Source organism: Xenopus tropicalis, chromosome 4, assembly GCF_000004195.4.
Source record: "Xenopus tropicalis strain Nigerian chromosome 4, UCB_Xtro_10.0, whole genome shotgun sequence".
In the NCBI taxonomy this organism is placed as follows: domain Eukaryota; kingdom Metazoa; phylum Chordata; class Amphibia; order Anura; family Pipidae; genus Xenopus; species Xenopus tropicalis.
The window spans coordinates 118869424-118888965 of record NC_030680.2 but is presented as its reverse complement, the minus strand read 5'-3'; the positions used below and the strand labels follow the sequence as shown (position 1 = coordinate 118888965).

Here is a 19542-nt window from a genome sequence, read left to right as displayed (position 1 = left end):
TGGAGATGATGAGTGGAACTGCAGGTGTAGTTTGCTTTATGCAAGATAATAGTAAGGTGTGCAGGCCAGAACATTAGGGGCAAATAATATATTGACCTTATTAGGATCCATATAAACTAGTTGTGGTCATTTACTAATACAAGTGCTAGAATACTATGGGGCGCAAAGTCCCTTAGTGCGCATAAAATAAGCATTCACATACAGGGTCTGGCTTGCCCGTGGACCTATCACAAGGACTATAAAAAGTGTTATAAAGACAGGGCTGGCCTGTGTCCCCTGATGCTGTGAATCTTGCATAAATTGCTGATTCTTGGCCTGCGTATAGTCACAGGCCGAGGATAAGTCAATCAGCAGGTATTTGCTTGTTGGTACGTCTGCACTCACAGGCACTGCATCAGCCTACGTGTGGACTAGGGATGCCACCTGTCCGGTTTTGATCCAGACAGCCAGGTTTTTAGAGGGGCTGCCTGGGTCAAAACTGTGTGCCCAGTTTTCTAAATACGGAAATTCAGACAGGACCCCTCCTGATTAAAGCAACTATTGGCCAAATACCTATTGACACTTCATAGTCCTGCCCCTGTGATGTCATGGGCTCACCATGGCATTACTAGCCCCACCCCTTGACATCACTGCCGCCCCTACCCAGAGCGCAAGCTGCTGAAAGGTAGCAACCCTACTGTGTACACATGGAGTGGATTTCAGCACAGCACAGGTGTGCAGTTTCATGTGGGAATTCACTGTGTGTGTCTACACTCAGGCCAATGCATCACCTGTTAATGTAGACACGCCAATAGGCAGAGGCCCATGGACTGGCTGATCAATAAAGTAATGAGGTTAATGAGTCTGTTTTGAAAGGAAGTCTTAAAAAGTACAAATTTGCTTTTACAACCCAAGTTTTAGGAAGTTTGTTGTCTGTCTTTCTTATGCAACACTTGAACATCTCCACTTTGCTAGCTTGACATCTCTGTTCTAGAGTGTATATTCTAGTGGCACACTGCCATTGTAACTGAGGGAACATGATAAAAGGTAAACCCGCCGACACTATTGTGTTTCTGTTCTTTAAAAGAATGAGCTAGATGTCTGCATTTTACATTGTTTTTATTACAGAACATGAATCTCGTGCCTCACAAAGCAGCCATAACAATAATATATAGAATGAATTCACATCTGTTAGATATCATTAAGAGTTGGCTTTTTGGCTCAGGAATATAAATTTAATGTGTCAGATGAACTGGGTGATTCATTCTTTCCGACCTGAGGCACAGTATAGCTATCAGCCCAGCCCAGCGCACCATGAAGAGTTCATCAGTGGGAATGATTTCTGTCCGGGGATACAATTACTGGTGCAAACAAAACAGTTTTTGTACATTATCATGAATGCCCTTACATTGGCCTCAAAGTTGTGATTTTTTAGTGCATTTTAGTCCATTGACTTCAATCATAAGTGCAAATGCAAGTATTTTTTGAGTTATAGCTGCTGGAGGTCAAACTGCAACATTCCCAAGTGTAAAATGACTGAGCCCGCTTGAATTATACGCGTCGTGCCAGCCATTTTTTCTTCTTTGTTCCTGTAAGGGTGCCGACCCCCTAGGCTGTTTACCACTGCAGGAGGTACGGGTGTGCTGGGGGAACTTTGGTTTACAAAACATGGAAGTGCCATTTACTCTCTATGCAGTTAAATGTAAGTTTATAACTGTACCCTGACTGCACAATCTTCTTTCCTTGTAGCTCCAGTGTTTCTATGGCTAGGCCCATCTTAACTTTGTTTCTGTAGGGGATCTAAGGCGATAACTTTGAGAGTGTGTCTATGCCCTGGGGGGAGGAATGTAATTGTTCTTCCTGTTCCTGTAAAGGGAGCAAATGTTCTGTCTCTTTGGGTCTAGCTGTGAAGCATGCTGTAGGAGAACCTAAAGTAGAAGACCTCATTAAGAATATCTGCCCTTAGGTAACCCAAGCCTAAGTAAGGAATAAGGAAGTCAGTGAATAAGGTAAAACAATTTTTTGGACAGAATGATTGGAGAGTAGAGTGGTTTGTGCTTCACAAAGAAGACTGTATTGTATGGTATTTCCCAGGCAATATCCAACAGATATCCTATCTATCTGGTGCATGAACTTTTCCCATTGACTTTAATGCATTTACAGTATGTGAGGTCTGAAATGGTGTAAAAATAACAACTGTAAATAATGACATAAAATAAAACACATGCCTTGATAAATTCACTATTATTTTACACAGCTTTTTACACCCTTTTTTGGTATTCATTACATACACATTATGATAAATAGGCCCTGAGCGTGTTCTGGTACATTGGGGACAGACATCTGAGGTGTGAGTAAAACCCACTGTGTGATGTGGCATTGTGCTATAACCATTTGTGCTACTATTCCTTGTAAAGGGCCAATGGAACACCAGCCTGTTTGTGATAGTCAGTATAGAAAAACAACTCCGATTGTCCTGTAGGGGCCAATAGTTCTGTGGGGAGTTAGAATGCAATGATGATGTTCCCTTAAAACAACTGCCGTTTGGTAACATAACCAAAAAAGGTTACGTAGCTGTACGTTATAGATTATTACTGAATTCTGTCTCATGCTTTCTGCTCAGTGAGGGAACAGTGGAGAGAAATCTAGGAGCTGTTTAAGCAGCTGAAATACATAGGCCTGTTAGCCATGCAGTAAATGCTGACTTCAGCTTCCCAGATTCTTCTGCTTCATCCAGGGGGCTTTGTACTTTAACCCAGTGTGTGGTTAACCACTGCTTCAACTCTATCAAACCTCCAAACAGACAACGTGGGGATCCAAGTAGAACGGCTGGAGCCAGCCCTTGCTTTTTAAGACCTGAAAAAAAAATTCCTTTGGCAGAAGAATCACATTTTCGCTATTGAGAAGGATTATTGTCTGTGTTCTTTTATCTTGGGAAGATTTGAAAGTTTAATGGGAATTTCATCACATTGGGACAGCAAAGAAAATGTGTTCTCACACTGTAATGCTAAAATGCTTAAAATGGCTAGTTTCCTGCTTTTTCACTGTTTTTGTTGGTTGGAGATTGTGAATTACACACAGAAATAGGAATGAGAGGCAGATAATAACCACTTGGCCCAGTTAATCAGGCTTTAATTTCACAGATCAAATTTGACCTCTGCTTAATTCCAAGGACTTTGGCTCCCTCTCCCACTCTTGCCCACGCACTCTCCCACCAATCCAGCACCCTTCCCATCAACTTTCACTCCTCACATTTCCCTTCCAGTTGGAATATTTGAACATGCGACATGTTTATTCATTCTCTACATTATTTTGGCTAAATATACTGTATAGAGATGTAACCAGGGGTGTCACTATACAAGAACCAGAAGATGTGGCTGCTGGGGGCCCTGGAAGTATATAGGGCCCAGTGGGGTAATGACTGATAAACAGTTTCAATATATTTTCCCAAAGTTTAGAGGGTGACCTTAAAATGAGTTAGCTGTGAAGCCCCATACATTCTAGTTACACTACTGGACTTGAGATTTGCATTAAAAATGTATCTAAACTGAATTGTTACCCAAAGTGGTCCTCAGACTTTTATAATCAGGCTGAGAATTGCATCTCCCCTCCCCCTCCCTTTCTTGCGCATGCACACATTTCTTTTGTTGGGTAAAGAGCACTGGGGACTTTTTCCAGTGCTCCAGACCCAATTTACAGGCAACTGGGTGGTATGCCACCCCTAAAGTTACATTAGCAATTTTAGACTGCTAATACCATGCTTTTGGCTTAACAGAGCATCACCAACCCTAACTGTCTCTGCATTTTCTCTATAGCCAGATAACTCTAGAGATGAGCCAAAAGTCTGGTATTAGCAGTCTAAAACTGAATTGTGGGTAAAAAGTGAAGAGTGCTCTGCTTTATATAATACATGAAACCGATGCCACTGCTAAAGAAGGAGCCACTAGTTTAGGAAGGTTTGCTTTCTCGATAAAACTGATGCAGCTGAAAACATGTTTACAAGTATTTTTTTTTCTGAACTAATTCGCAAGCACAGCAAATATATAATTTCAGGTTTTCTTTGAATTCTTTGAACAGGTGCTCTTACATAGAGATGGCCTAGTTCATCATGTGCTATGATATATTAAAGAACTGTTATTGTCTCCATGGGATATTACAAATATATTGATGCAGTTCATTGGCAGTCAGTGACCAAACAAAATCTTTGGTTTTATGCAGCTGCTGGGTGACTACGATAAGGTGAAGGCCATATCGGAGGGATCCGACTGCAAGTGCAAATGTGTGGTGAAACCCATAAACAGAGACTCCTGTCAAAGCATAAGCAATGGGCAGTCCAAGCCAGAAGATTTTTATACAGTGGAAACCATTACGTCAGGACCTAACTGCAAGTGTGCATGCGTGGCGCCCCCTTCTGCCCTCAATCCCTGTGAGGGTGACTTCCGCCTGAAGAAACTTCGAGAAACTGAGAAAAATGGCTTCAAGGTAGGCTTTCCATCTCTTCTGCATTACATATACAATGTTTAGCTTATTAGGTCAGATCCTTAGCATGTTATACTGTATATAATGTCATATATATTTCACTACTTATACACACATCACAACAATAAATAGAACAAACAGGAGTCATTACAATAATAAATACAAAGTACAATTACATTAAAGATTAAGTGTCACACAGACAAGAGGAAGGAGATCCCTGCCCTGTAAAGCTTACAATCTAAGAAGACAAATAATTAACAGCTTTCCATGTACATTTAGTTAATACTGTTTTTATAATTGTTTTCTCAAGTTTGTTTGAGAATTTCTAATGAACTCTGTATAACCAAACCCTTCCCTATGCTCCAGCTGCAGCTTTTGTCTCAGGTTTGCAGATTATTAAAGGAACAGTAACACCAAAAAATTAAAGTGTATAAAAATAATTACGATATTATACACTGTTGCCCTGTGCTGGTACAGCTGGTGTGTTTGCCTCAGAAAGACTACTGTAGTTTATATAAACAAAGCTGCTGTGTAGCCCCGGGGGCAGCCATTCAAAGGAGAAAAGGCACAGGCACATAGCAGATAACAGATAGAGCCCCATTATATTCTACAGAACTTGTCTGTTATCTGCTATGTAACCTGTGCCTTTTCTCCTTTTTTCCAGGTTGAATGGCTGCCCCCATGGCTACAAAGCAGCTTATTTATATAAACTATAGTAGTGTTACTTTAGCAAATACACAACTTTACCTGTGCAGGGTAACAGTACATTATATTTAAAATACTTTAATACGCTTTCATTTTTGGCATTACTGTTCCTTTAAAGTGGGGGTTTAACTGGGAATAATAATTGTATTTACCTTCCTCCTCCTTTCATAATTGCTCAGAAAGATTAAAAGCATTTTCTAGCACTTAAAGGAGAAATAAATCCATTTTTAACCAAGTCTACCCCAGGCCAGCCTGGTCAGTGGACTTCTGAAATGAGTTCCTGTTTTTCTATCCCAGCTGGGTTGGCAGCCACCATGACTATTTGCATCACTTCTGTTAGAGACTCCATGACGATAATTGCCAGAGTATGCACTCTAAAAGACAAAAAGAGAGACTGCAAAAACTAATCACAAACAAGGCCTTTAAAATCTAACCATTCTGGCCAGAACCATATCATGATCATTCCTAATCACTCCACTAATGGCAAGGGCCCTAGCTTTGAAATGTGCCACAGTCCTGAGGGAGAGCCTCATTTCTCGTTGGTACACAGCGGTTCTTTTCCATCTCCTGATGCCACCACCAACTCTTTCCACCAGAAAGATGCCTCTGAGCTGTCACTGACATGGTGGCGCACACATGTGTCAGGAGGGGCAATGAGTCAAAGGGACAGGCCCCTGTTTCATTATGATGGGCACTAGTGCAAAGCTCTTAAGCAAGTTGCCAGTGCAACTAAAGAGAAAAATCCATCTTGTCTGGAAGCTATAGCATAGCATAAGTTTGAATGCAGCGGATGTCTTCAACATGCAGAAACGCTGAGCGTGTGATAAATCAAACACAAAATTATTTAGTGATTTTTTATAAACCCCACAAATTCAAAATGCTTAGAGATATTTCATCAAGTTGTAAATCAAAGCCAGATTTGAAGGAACACATAATATTTTCCTTCCCCTGTTCCACAAGTTTTACATATATTCATTACCCAGATGGAGATGTTAATGATCAGCCTGAGTCGTGCAAAAGCTTGTAAACCCAGTCGGTTACATCATTAGAAATTCCATGTTTCCATTTCGCCTCCGCAGGTGTCCAGTACTGCTCCCTTTGAGGTCCATTTGTGTGTACATAGCTTCCCAGATTTCCCCTCTGCTGCACCTGACCCATGCCATTATGTCCCCAGCCTTGTCCCCAGCTGTCATCACCAGCACCAACACACGAGCGCTACTGGCTCAGCAGGGACACAACAACTTCTTAATAAATACGCAGCATGGGGTGGATTTACTAACCTTAAAGGGACTTTAATGCTCATATACAAGTTGCATTTACGTAAAAGCAGTGTTGTAAAATTGACAGACACAGATGTTAAATGTTTTTACTGTCTTTATGAGACTTAGGAACGTTTGTTTTTCCTTTCCTGTATTTAAAGAAATAGAACCTTGTTTATTTTGTTTTGCGCAGCTTTCTGATATTTCAGATTTCTAGTGCCATTTTCATGGGTGTAAACACCATGTTGTATATGTATAGTCTACACTTATTGTGTATATTGATACTGCAAGTATGACTAATATATTGTTTTCTTGTTCCCAAGTTGGCAACAATTATAGAGATGCTGGAAGGAGCCTTTTATGGACTGGATCTGTTAAAACTACACACAGTCACCACCAAAATCACTGGTCGTGTACAAAAGCTTGAAGAGGTGGGTACCCATGTTATTAATAGGAAATAAAGATCAGTATATACGAATGCCAGTATCTTTTTCCAAAAAAAGTGGCAACCCTATGGGGAGGGGGGGCGGTCCTGCCAAGTATAAAACAGTTAGTTAGAATGGTGACCATTTTAGAGCTGTCCTCCCACTATCCTTCTGGCAAATGTTTTTCAGGTTCCTTCCTATTAGAAAGTAAATCTTGGCTAATCAGGTTCTTCTAGCAGGGATCTGCAAAACTGACTGGTCTTGAGTCACATTCATTCCCCCCCCACCCTCCAGACCCTGAATTGCAACCTGTAACCTGTTTGCGAGGGCTTGCTGAACTGGCTGGCTAACACTGAATAAAACTAGTAAATTGGGTTCAATTGTTCTTTTATCTTTTCCAGTGGTAACTGTCATTATTGCTGAAAACTGTAATGATCCATAAGAAATCAGTGGCTTCATATAAAAAATTCTTTTCAATAACATTATACATAGGCAAGCTGTATTGGGCCAAAAATGTCACCCATTGTATGAAATGCACATGCATTTTGCCCCCATAAGAAACAGCAAGCTGTTGTAGTTGAAATGTCAGTCTCTCAAGCAGTTTGGCCCTCGGTAATCACTACCCTTTGTACGATATGTGTACAGGATATCCATCACTTTAGTCACAGTTTCTAAAAACAGATTTATATTGGGTGAACTTAGGAATATTTCATTTATGTTTGGCCAGCACTATAAGGGCGTAATAAGAGCTTTTAAAGCCACACACCTAAACAACGAGTTCTTATAAAACCCACACAAAAAAATTCACATGAGAATTTGATGAATCATATCCAAGAAGAGTGAGCTGAGGCCACACATGAAGCTGAGCCTTTGGGATCCCTCTCGTGCTAGGGAACTGCATATAAATAGTACCAGCAGGAATTGCCCATTTACTGTAAAGCATTACACTTTACTCCATCTTAAGGCTGTTATGTCAGTGCAGCATTTGTATTCTAAAGGGTAAGTTCTTTTAAAAGTCACCTTGAGGATAAAAGTAATGAAGCAACTGTGGTCTCTTTATATGTAACAGATACTTTGGATCTGTACAAAAACAAAGCATAACAGAGTTGAGGTGCTTTGTCAGCCAATGTAATAACATGCCAGCCTGAGAGAGCCAACATGTGATTCTCATTCTGTACTAATGTAGTTAATACATTATAGTTTAGAAGAAAGGTGGAGACTGACATTGGCACAGTCATGCACAGAGGCCTGGAGGTAAAGGGCTTTACTGGAGAGGGATAGTATCTGCTAGATTTATAGAGCAGGAGGCCCTAGGCAATGCTGATCTGAGATTAGCTCTCTATATAAGGGAACTACAGGTTCCAGCACCAACAAATGCCTATAGTCCTTGGTGATTTGTTCTGCCATCATATGGGTTTTGTTTTTCATAATGCAGGTGGTTTCCAAGAACCTCACTAAAGAACAAGAGCAAATTAAGGGCAGTGTGGATGAAATCCTGACTGAGATGCACAAGAAAGAAAAAGAGAATTGCACTACAGGCAGCCAAGATGGCAGTTCCCTACAGGACCTCTCTGAGATTGGCAAGAGCCTACAAAGGGATGCGGCCGCCGCCTATTCTCATAAACACGTGAGTTGCACCACAGTGTATTTTTCCCTAATGAATACTAGAAGGTATTGTCATTTTTCTTGAATTAGAGATGTTTCTTTTATTTACTCTTTGGGTGCCTCTAAGCTATAGAATGCACTACTGAACTCTAGTTCTTATATTATCTGCTTGCTTTAGACCCAATTACATACCTGCCAACATATGAAAAATGAAAAGAGGGACAAAAAGATTTGGCGTGCGCATGGCGGCACTTTTGTGGCCATGCCCCAATTACCACACCACGCTTTTTTTTTCAAAAAAATACTCCTTTTATATAGTTGAAATGGTGGGTTCAGATGCAAAATGTGCTATACCCTCATACTGTACTACCTAAGGAAAGCAATATAGCAACTCCTACATAAAATACAAATATAGAGAGAAGGCAGTCAGTTATAAGTGAGTTACAACTATGTGCCAGTTTTGCCCCAATGGTCCTCCAATGGTCCAATAGACAGTACCCCCCATACACAGTGCCCCCATAGACAGTACCCCCCATACACAGTGCCCCCATAGAAAGTGCCCCCATAGAAAGTGCCCCCAATTGCCCCCATAGACAGTACCCCCCATAGAAAGTGCCCTCATAGACAGTACCCCCCATACATAGTGCCCCCCATAAAAATTGCCCCCAATTGCCCCATAGACAGTGTCCCCCATAGAAAGTGTCCCCATAGACAGTAACCCCCATAGAAAGTGCCCCCATAGACAGTACCCCCCATAGAAAGTGCCCCCAATTGACCCCATAGACAGTGCCCCCAATTGCCCCATAAACAGTAGCCCCCATACACAGTGCCCCCATAGAAAGTACCCCCATACACAATGCCCCCATAGAAAGTGCCCCCAATTGCCCCCATAGACAGTACCCCATGTACACAGTGCCCTCATACACAATGCCCCCAATTGCTCCCATAGACAGTTCCTCCCATACACAGTGCCCAAATTGCCCCCATAGACAGTACCCCCCATACACAGTGCCCCCAATTGCCCCATACACAGTGCCTCCCAAAGTCGTTGACATCTTCTTTTTTGGCTCCTTCTTTTTCTGCGGCTCCTGCTCCTTCTGCAGCTTCTTGTGCAGTGGCGACAAGAGCTTTTATAAGGTTGCGCCCCGTGCGTACATGTGACGTCTATACTCTCGGGGAGCAACCTTATAAAAGGGCCTGTCGCCGCTGTCGGAAGTGGTTAATGGTACTGCTTACCGATTTAGCAGTATAAATGCCAATTCAGTTGTGTGTCTAGGAGTATAATGATAATCTTAGGCTCGTAGTATTTATTGAAAAATAGGTATATTTATTCCTTGTTAAATGAACAAAATACAACATAGGTATAGTTAAATAAAAATAGAAGCATAGGGAACCAGCATAAGATGTTACAAAGCTGTCCCTCAATCCTGACTGTCTGTTAAGTCCAAACATCCTGGCTTTCTTATCCAACTTTTTCCTGTGAAAACCACACCTCCACAAAAGGTGGCTTTGATGTTTTACAGCCACACTGTTGTTTACACATAAGCAAATCGCATGCAACCCCCTGACAATATAAGCTATGTACAATGCAATGACACAACGGTTTGCACAGTTGTGTAGTGTTCTCCTCGTGTTAAACATTACATACAGTATATTATCAGATATAATTACCCCCCACACACTCCCTACAGCCGCCGCACAAGGAGCCGCATAAGGAGCAGGAGCCGCACAAGGAGCAGGAGCACCTGGCTCCAGCCAGCGCATCCCGCTGTCCCAGATAGTTCAATGAATGTCCCGCATTTCCGGGATGCGCTATTAAAACCGGGACAGTCCCGCAGAAAGTGGGACAGGTGAGGGGGATTGCAATTATACCATGAAAAGGTGCAATGTTTCAGTGAAGTATATATCACATAGGAAAGCAAATCACAAAAGCTCCAATCAACAAATTTCCCATGTTTAGATGATAAAGAAGCATATTTTATAACTAGGCATATGAAATTAGTTTACCTGGGCAGGTTTCACACTTTGATATACAGGTATGGGACCTATTATCCAGAATGCTTGGGACCTGGGGTTTTCCGGATAAGGGATCTTTCATACCTTGAGTCTGCTAAAAGGTTATTTAAATATTGAATGAACTCAATAGGATTGTTTTGCCTCCAATAAGAAATCAGATCTGCAACTCTGAACTTTATCAGCAGCTGGAGGGCTGTAAGCCTTATTTCTTTATATAAGGATGAAGTAAAGTGTATCTCTTATAACTGTGTCCTTACTAACACTGGGTATGGATCTGCCAGCTCATCACTAGCAAGTGCCAAGCTAAACGGGATGGTTCAAAAAAGAATATTCTTCTAAATCAGCAGGTGCTCCTTATTCCTGAGCAATTCTGTTCTAGAAACACAGCTGTTCATGGACAAAGACTTTCTATTTGCTATACTCAGAATATCTCAGGTTTTATCTATGCTGCTTGGCTCTGTTTAGAACATCTTTTGACAGCTGTAAAAAAATATTGTCTTGGGAAACACAGGAAATGCATAGCACATACACATCTTGTTTATTTCATCAGTTCTTTGCTGTCCAAATTAACTGAAGCAGCCTGAAAATGTAGATCTTTGTATTTATTCTCTTTCTTGGTACCTGCAGGTTCATTGGCCCATTTAGAACAGGAAATTCCATTTCACAGATACACCTATAGCAAACTTACAGAATGAGTTACAGTTGTTTGTTATCATGTACAGATAGCAATGAACTTTAATGAATAGTAATGAACTTGGTTATGCTCCTTATTCTAATCTTTACAGACTCTACAGCTGAAAATGTATGTGCTTAAATTGAGTTAGTAGTCTATTTTATGCTCACATTGGCTGGGCAGACTCAGCCAGTCCTCTGTATTTCTTAAGAATAAAGCTGCCCTTGGAACCCATATTTCAGAAACCTCTCATCTAAACCTGTTAATTATAACATCAAAATTGGCTGTAAGCAACACGTTCTTGCAAACCAGAAGATTGGGTTCACAGTTATAAGTAATAACTAGTTTTATAGTGTATAGGGACCAGTATTCTCCTGCCTGAACCCTACCAAATAATTCTTTGATGTGCAGTTCTAAGGTCTGTGGCATGTAAGAAAAATTGTTCTTGCAATGATAATGCTATTGATTATTGTAGATAACTTTATACTGAAACATTTTGGTGCTCACTCTCTATCCAGACCAACTTTGTATATAAACTTACACAGATTTGTCAACTCATGGTTAGAGATGAATACATTGCAGTCATTGACAACTAACTGTGGGAGGTGGGTAGTTGCCATCAAATGACACTATATAACAGGCGCCAAACACTGCATTAAGGGAAATTTCGGGTGGGCCACAAAGTGCATATAACTTTAATAGATGAGCAACTGTCCTGCACCAGAGGTTTAGTTTCTATAAGAAGACAGCAGGGGACTTCAAAGCAGAGGTGGCCATTGCGGAGTTCTAGGGCCAGGCGGGCAATGACAAATCTGAGGCAGCACAAGGTACCCAAGGAATTCACCATTAGGCAGCAAAATGATTCAGACTGCCAGAGAACAGCTCAGATGTATGGTATTTTAATACCTTTAATTAGCTTTACATAATTCCTTCTTCTGTACATAAAAGCTGTATGTGCTAAAAGATATAGAAGGGTCGTAGAAAAGAAAAGGAGTGCAATGCTTCATTTATTAAATCTTTGGATGCTCCTTTTCTTGGCTTCTGCCCAATCCTCTACTTATGAGGCCCCTTCCTGTGTTAAAAGTGCGGTTCAGCTGCACAAAGATAACTGTTGATAAAAACACAGTCAGTGGCGTGAACCAGAAATCTGAGGTCCATTCTCTATAATTTGGCTTGAGTATCCCTTATGTAATCACGGGCGGATCTTGGGATGATGCATGTTAGTGTTGGTGTTGTTAAACATCTCCTGCGAGAGGAAGTTCTCTCACTTTAGAGCTACGCTGGGGGACATGTTTATTGCATAATCTCTAAATGCTCTATTGTTTGAGAGGACATGGTCCATTCTAACACAAAGGGTAACTGTGTTCTCTGCAGAGTTCAGTGCAAAATAATTTATTCAAAATGTATGCCTACAAACTATGTGTAAGTTTTACACTTGAGTTTTTTTTGGTGTTCATTTTTTTTGGTGCAGGAGATCATTTTATTTTCTGCAACTCACATTGTTGCCTTAAGCACAGTGGAAACTTAAAAGGCTCATTCTCATTTTCTAGAACTGTGGGCTGGAATGACCTGTGATAGTCTTGAGTGGAAGAGAGAAATGTACACATCTGCCCATTGCACACATCAGATATCATATTTATATTATTACAGTAGGGTACATGTGCTTAGTGCAAATTAACAGCAATAGCTGGGCAATAGCCTGACCAATAGAAGGAAGAGAGAAGAGTTATATGAGCAAAGTTCATGCCCCAGATGGTTTCCTGTAATCACTTATTGCCAGTAGTTCAGGGCTGTTCACTTGCCACATTCCCCCTGGCTGCTATCATTACACCAAGTGTGCCATTGACTTAAATGTAAAGAACGAGACTTCAGATGTGATGGACCAACATGCAGCTTGAATGACAGGCATTGCATATTGTACCAAACCAAGCACACCTCTTTATCAGGAATATGCAATTTGCTGCCATCCTTGAAATTCTAGTGATTTCCAAACATTTCTAGGTAATCAGCAGATGTCAGACCTGTTGTATTAAGGGTGATTTCCAAATGTTTTAGTGTATAAAAATGTGGTGAAAGCGTCCAAAATTTTCCAAAAAGTTGCGCATTTTTCGTAGCGTTAAGTTTTAACGCTACGAAAAATGCGCAACTTTTCGCGTAAGTTTTAACGCTACGCAAAATGCGCAACTTTTTACGCAACTTTCGTAATGGATACGAAAAACTCGCGTTTTTACGCAAAAATCGTATTGGATCCGAAAAATTCGTACAGAATCCGAAAAAATCGCAAAACATACGAAAAAGTCGCAAAATATTCGTTTTCAAGTCGGAACTTTTCGAGTTGGCACAGGGTCATTTTCAGGTGTTTTGTCACTGTGTGTTTAGATACTGAAAAATGCAGCAGACAAAATGCCTGAAAATCACTGAAGCCCTTTTGGGGCCCCACAGCAACTCGTTGTTCATAGACAATAGCACTGCAATGTGCACTAGTGTATCCATTAGGACATCGATCTGTAAATGTGTAAATGTGCCCTTCATTATACCACTCCAATAATAACCAACCAGGTACTAATAGCTATATATACAAAGCAGCTTATAAGGTGCACTCAGAAAAAGAAAAATCATTTGCCTAGGTGCTTGGAATATTCAAAGATAGATATACAGGAAACAATCCAGCACTCACAGGCCTTTTCATAGTACAGTGCAGAAATAACTACTTTTACACTGTCTTGTTGTTTACTTTTTTTGAATTTTTTTAGAACATTACTGTGTTATGGAATCCTAGACTAGAATTTTAAATGCTACCCTTTGGATTCCAGAATTCCTTGTTCCAAATCCTTAGATTTTTGGAATGCAATGATTAAGTTCTGGGACCCTGTGTTCTTCTGAAATGTGACCCTGTGAAGTTCTGAAATCTGAGGTTACAAGATATTGGTCACTGTGACATGCATAGTTATAGCAGGTTGCAAAAATGTGAGCAACAGCTCATTTATTAGTACTAAGTGCAGCACTATGTGTCCACCCACATGCACAGCTTGTGTTACATCTGGTGCAAAATGTTGCGCCTAGTTGTAGAAGCTGTTCTTTGCATGCAGGTCTTATAAAAGCTAAGTGTGAGCATTAGGTTAGGGGCACCAGCCCTTTAATGTTCAATAGTTGATGCAGAATAGAATAAAGATAAGGGATTGCAAGCCTTTTGAAGGCCAAAGCAGTAACTTTTCATGCACAGAAGTACCATTCTCTAGCATTTCTCATTCTCACTCCATCTTTCTTTCTCCTACCTTCTTTTTCTGTTGCTCATCTGTTTAGTGTTCAGCAGTTCACATATCACCAAATTGAATTGTTAAATACTAATGTTACAACAATAAGCCACAACTTTTATGGGATCAGTATAAAGTGTGTGTAAGTTTTATCTGTTTGGTAATTCATCCCATCTGTTGGTTACCATTAAGGACAAATATGAAGAAAGGTTTCTTAGAGATGAACAAGCACAAGTAATGAGTCCAAGGGCCCCAGCTCCGCCTCAGCAAGTTAAGAGAAGGCCACTTTCTCAAAGGCAAATTCAAGTGAGACCCAGACCAGCCCCAAAGCCGTCAGTCATCCGAGGGGTCACATTTTACAAGGCAAAAGTCACAGATGATGACAGCGATTTGGAAGACCAACGTAAGTTATTTTAAACTCTTTGGTAAAACATGGAGTAGAAAGTAGGAAGAACCATTACTGGATGTTCATTTTCAAATGATTCTACCATATTATACAGGTTAGGAGTAGCATTGCAAGTTATAGGCTGGTGATCCCCAACCAGTGGCTTGTGAGCAACATGTTGCTCACCAACCACTTGGATGTTGCTCTCAGTGCCCCCAAACCAGGTTATTTTTTAATTCCTGACTTGGTGGCAAGTTTTGGTTGAATAAAAACAAGATTTACTACCAAATAAAGCCTCCTGTAACCTGATAGTGTGCATAGAGGCTGCCTAATAGCCAATTTTGGCGCCTCTGTGAACTTTTACAGTGCTTGTGTGCTTTCTCTCCAAGTCTTTTTACAGTTGACTGTGGCTCACGAGTTAGAAAGGTGGGGACCCCTGTTATAGGCAGTTGCTGATAATGTATACTCTATGTCATAAAATTAGGAGAGTGTGTAGCCTTTAGGGCTTTAACTATAGGTGTGGGAATAAAGTTATGGACAAGAGTAGTGCTAAAGGGCTGACAAGATAAGATTGGTTTAGATGCATTGCCACTATTTGTGCTGTAGATATGCGCACAGCTCAAGGAAAGAGCATGATGAGCAGAAATGAAGTTTCTTTGTAGGGGCCATATTGTATATTCTTCATGGTACCTCTATTGATGCTACAGATGGAACTTTGGAGCATTTTCCTATTGTGTTGTTTGTGTGACATTGAGAGAAATTGTCATATTGTCAATCAATACATTTTTTAGGACTGGTTTTCTGATTCTTGGAATAAACTGCCCCCACTTGTCTTCTTTATTTTCTTTAGCAGAGGATGAACTTTTCAGTGGAGATAATGCAATAGATATGTTAATTGAAGATCAGCTGATAAAGCACAAAATCCAGTACCCTAGCACCACTGAAGAGCCAGCTTCTTCCAGGGGACCCCTAACCTCAGACTATGCTGAAGGACTACAGACAACTCATTTAGGACCATCCACTGCTGAACCTACTGGAACTTTATCAGTTATTAATTATAGCTCAGAACCTGCCCTTACAACTGACATTCTGCCAACAACTACTGAACAAGTCACTACTGAGCCACCAGTAATTACAGAACAAGCTACAACAACGCAGTTGCCAATATTTACCACCACAGTGGCTACAACAGCTGTTTTGACAACAGAGGCCACTGAAGGACAGACTGTCGCTTTCCCTACTCCAAAGACTCCGACCCCTCCTGCTCATCCAGTGGTTACAGTCTCTCCACTGGGATCTGATGTTCCCACAACCAGTTCAAAGATAAAAAACACAGCAAACCAAAGCACGGATGATAGCAAAGGAGAGGAAGATGATCTCCGAAAGGTTATTGGTAAGCAAGAGCCACATTTCCATTTATTCTTAAACCTTTCCTTTTTTCCATCTGGTTTTTTTTTTCATGATTGATTAGTTTTGTCCAAAAATATAATTATTTAACAAATGTGCGGGGTAATGGTTTATTCTCCCCTTAACCAGGAAACACCCTCTGTTAGGCTAATGGCACACAGGCATATATATACCAGTGGAGTAAGTAACCCAATGTGCTATTAGCCTTAGAGTTTCTATTGGTTAGGTATCCCCTGCGGCAAATCTATATTTCCTATTGACCAGGGGTGACAGGTGGGTTTTCTAGTTTTCTAGTGGAGGGTGTTTTGGTGTCTGGCATTAAAAAACACTCAAGTCAAGGAGTGGTTTTGGACAAAGCTACCTTTAATGAATGTCATCAACTCCATGCATCTATAACTATGGTTGTTGTCATAACTGAGCCCATACAAGTCAGAGATAAGCTTAGGTTAGTTACCAGAGCAGCCTGAGTCTCCACCAGGAAAGCAGAAATAGGATAGTGGCATATATGTCAGCTGGCAGCATAGGGACTTGGGCAAGATCTCAGGCTCAGAGTATAAGTGAGATCCCAAGAGGAGCACATTTCTTTGGGCCTGTAAGATGGGGAATCGATACCTGTTGAGCGATCACTACCATTGACTGTAGCTACTGTACTTACTATGCTCCTCTCATTAGGGCAGGGAGATGTTAAGAGCTGTAAAATAATGTACTGTGTCCCATTCTGAAGTAAAATCTGAGAAATCTGTTCATGAGTCTAATGTGACATTCCAGCAAATGCAAATTAAGTGTGTTTTTAAAAAAAAAACCAAGTTGCTACAAAAATCTGTTTGGGGGTGGTCACTTTGGAACCCCTTCTTCCAGTCCTGCAGAAAGGACTCACCTGTGGGAGTGGTACATATTAACACATGCTCTTCGTGGAGTTGCAGTTCAACAGACTTGTGACAAGTGATGAATCAGAAAGAACAGTTCCAGTTCCTAAACAGCATGGCAGTCTGTCAATCAGTGTTTCAACATAGAGTGCAGACATGGATTGTTTTATTACTAAGGCACACAATGGGCTTCATTCATAGACCACCCAAAGCAGCAGGTTTGTGCAGGTGTGATATTGATGTCAGTGCACGGTGCCTGTTTAACTCATTTCTTGCTCTGTCTAACTAAGTAAATGCTATGATGTCATTAGGATCCTGCGCAATACATTGAATTACATGCTGAGTGCAGGCCTTGTGACCCCAATTGCCATGGAGCATAGTGCAAACAGATTAAGGATAATGGACTACAGTCACCTTAGACCTGGAACTAAAAATATAGAAATGGGTAATGTTTGCTATATATACTGTATATTCAAGATTAATATGAAAGTATTCTGTCATCTGTTAATTTGTTATAACCAGTGTTTGCATACACCAGTATTCATACAACTGAACCCCTTAATCTTTAATATTGGTGGACCTAAGAGCAATCCCCTGTTTTTTTTCACATCAGGACAGCCACTGGCCCTGTAGGTTTCTAGGAGCTGCGATCAGAACTCATTTCAGGGGAATAGCGTAGCATGCAAAATACACTGTGAGGATTCCCAACGATGTCAACAGCAGGCACCCACAGACTCTGGAAGATAAAGAGTTATGACTGACAATTATGGGGGTGTATATGTTCATGTTATAGGGCTGCTTACTAGTGATGAGCGAGTCTAGAAAATCTCGATCCGCACCCGACCCTAACCTGCTTGCTCCCAACCCAAACACCACCCGATCCAGCTTCTGCCCCATATTTACAGACCATCGCCTGCCCGCCCCGCAATGAGCCAAATTTATCCACTTAGTTATATTTTGACATCATCAAAATGCATCCTTAGCTGCCAATCAGAGGCCTTGTTGAGTTGGAAAGTAGCCATAAGAATTTATACACCAAGAGTGTATTGCAGCATAGTCTGTATTCCTTCAACAACTTTATTTTCAGTATGCCCAGTTATATGTTTGGATTTGGATTGGGGTTTATTAGAACTCATCTTTTCTGTTATTTGAGCCCAGAGTTCTGCTTTTGGGCATGTGGGCTACATTAACTTTTGTCCCATATCACTGAGATGTTTCATATAATTGAGCTAGTTTTGGGTAATAGATTAAATCTGCTGCAAAAACCACTGTGCTCCACTTTGTATAAGATGAGGACACTGGGCGCATCTCAGGGAAAAAAACTTATATTTTAGGTATTAAAAAAATGTGTTCAACAACAGTATTCCTCCATGTTTATATACATATATAGTTTTATATAACCTTATATTCATACACAAGCTAATTAGATGGGCATATACCACAAGAGTGGCCACACACAGTATGGCCACCTTTCTATTGTTCAAAACAATGAGGAGCTGTGACTCCCCTTAACTTTCTCATGTGCTGATTTACCATGCAATAGGCAACTCGGCGCATCACCTGTTTGAGTGACAAACCAACGAATGTACAAGGTACATAGGTAGCAGTTGGCCCCATTTGAAAATCAGACACAACAAATTGTACTAAGTTTATAGCCAGCTACAAGTCATGCAGGAGTATATAAAAGGACAAATATAAATTAAAAAATTATTTTTTCATAAACTTGCAAATTTGCCTTGCCATTTGCCCAACAGAAGTGGGTAGGGAAGGGTGGTTGTAAGAAAGATGAGCAAATAACAGTCCAACAGCATTTATAATAAATGGGTAAATGGGGTAATTGCCAAGGGCACACTAAGACAGAGAGCCCACCATTCATCAGTTGTGAGATATACACACAATTGGATCAAAAGAACATATGTATGTATGTATGTATGTATGTATGTATATCTTTATTTATAAAGCAATATTTATGCACGCAGCGCTGTACAGTACAATACATTAATACAAACAGGGGGTTATTAAGATAATAATAGATAAATACAAAGTATAACAATAAATACAAATAAATAGATACAAAAAAATACAAGATACAGTTGCAATAAGTTAAGAGTCAAAGAGGATGGAGGTCCCTGCCCCGTTGAGCTTACAATCTATATGGGAGGGTAACTTACAGACACAAATAGGCAAATATAAGTGCTGTAGGTCACAGTGGGTGACTTCAATATAAGTGCCAGTTCCCAGATCAGGTGCTGGGTGAGTGCTCCAAAAGGCAGTCTTTAAGTTTAGTTTTAAAAAGACTGAGGGAGGATTCTCTCCGGAGGAAATCAGGGAGGGCATTGCACATGTAAGGGGCAGCAAGACAGAAAGGTTTGAGGCAGGAAACTGCAGTAGTAGTGGGGGGCGCAACCAAGTGGTTGCTCTGCGAGGAACGAAGGAGTCGGCCAGGAAGGTACGGAGACACAAGAGAGATGTAGTGAGGAGCAGAGGAA

The 19542-nt window shown here is 40.8% G+C and overlaps 1 protein-coding gene across 2 annotated transcripts in view; it reads left to right on the top strand.

Moving 5' to 3' along the window:
* olfml2b (olfactomedin like 2B) overlaps positions 1-19542 on the top strand; it is a 56975-nt gene that overhangs the window by 25097 nt on the left and 12336 nt on the right. The window contains exons 2-6 of one of the 2 annotated variants that reach the window (XM_004913779.4): positions 4198-4461; positions 6746-6853; positions 8283-8474; positions 14588-14798; positions 15634-16173. In XM_004913779.4, the coding sequence (XP_004913836.2) occupies positions 4198-4461; positions 6746-6853; positions 8283-8474; positions 14588-14798; positions 15634-16173 (1315 nt within the window). Of the gene's footprint in view, positions 1-4197; positions 4462-6745; positions 6854-8282; positions 8475-14587; positions 14799-15630; positions 16174-19542 lie in introns of both variants that reach the window. The other variant, XM_002933779.5, reaches the window with a different exon arrangement.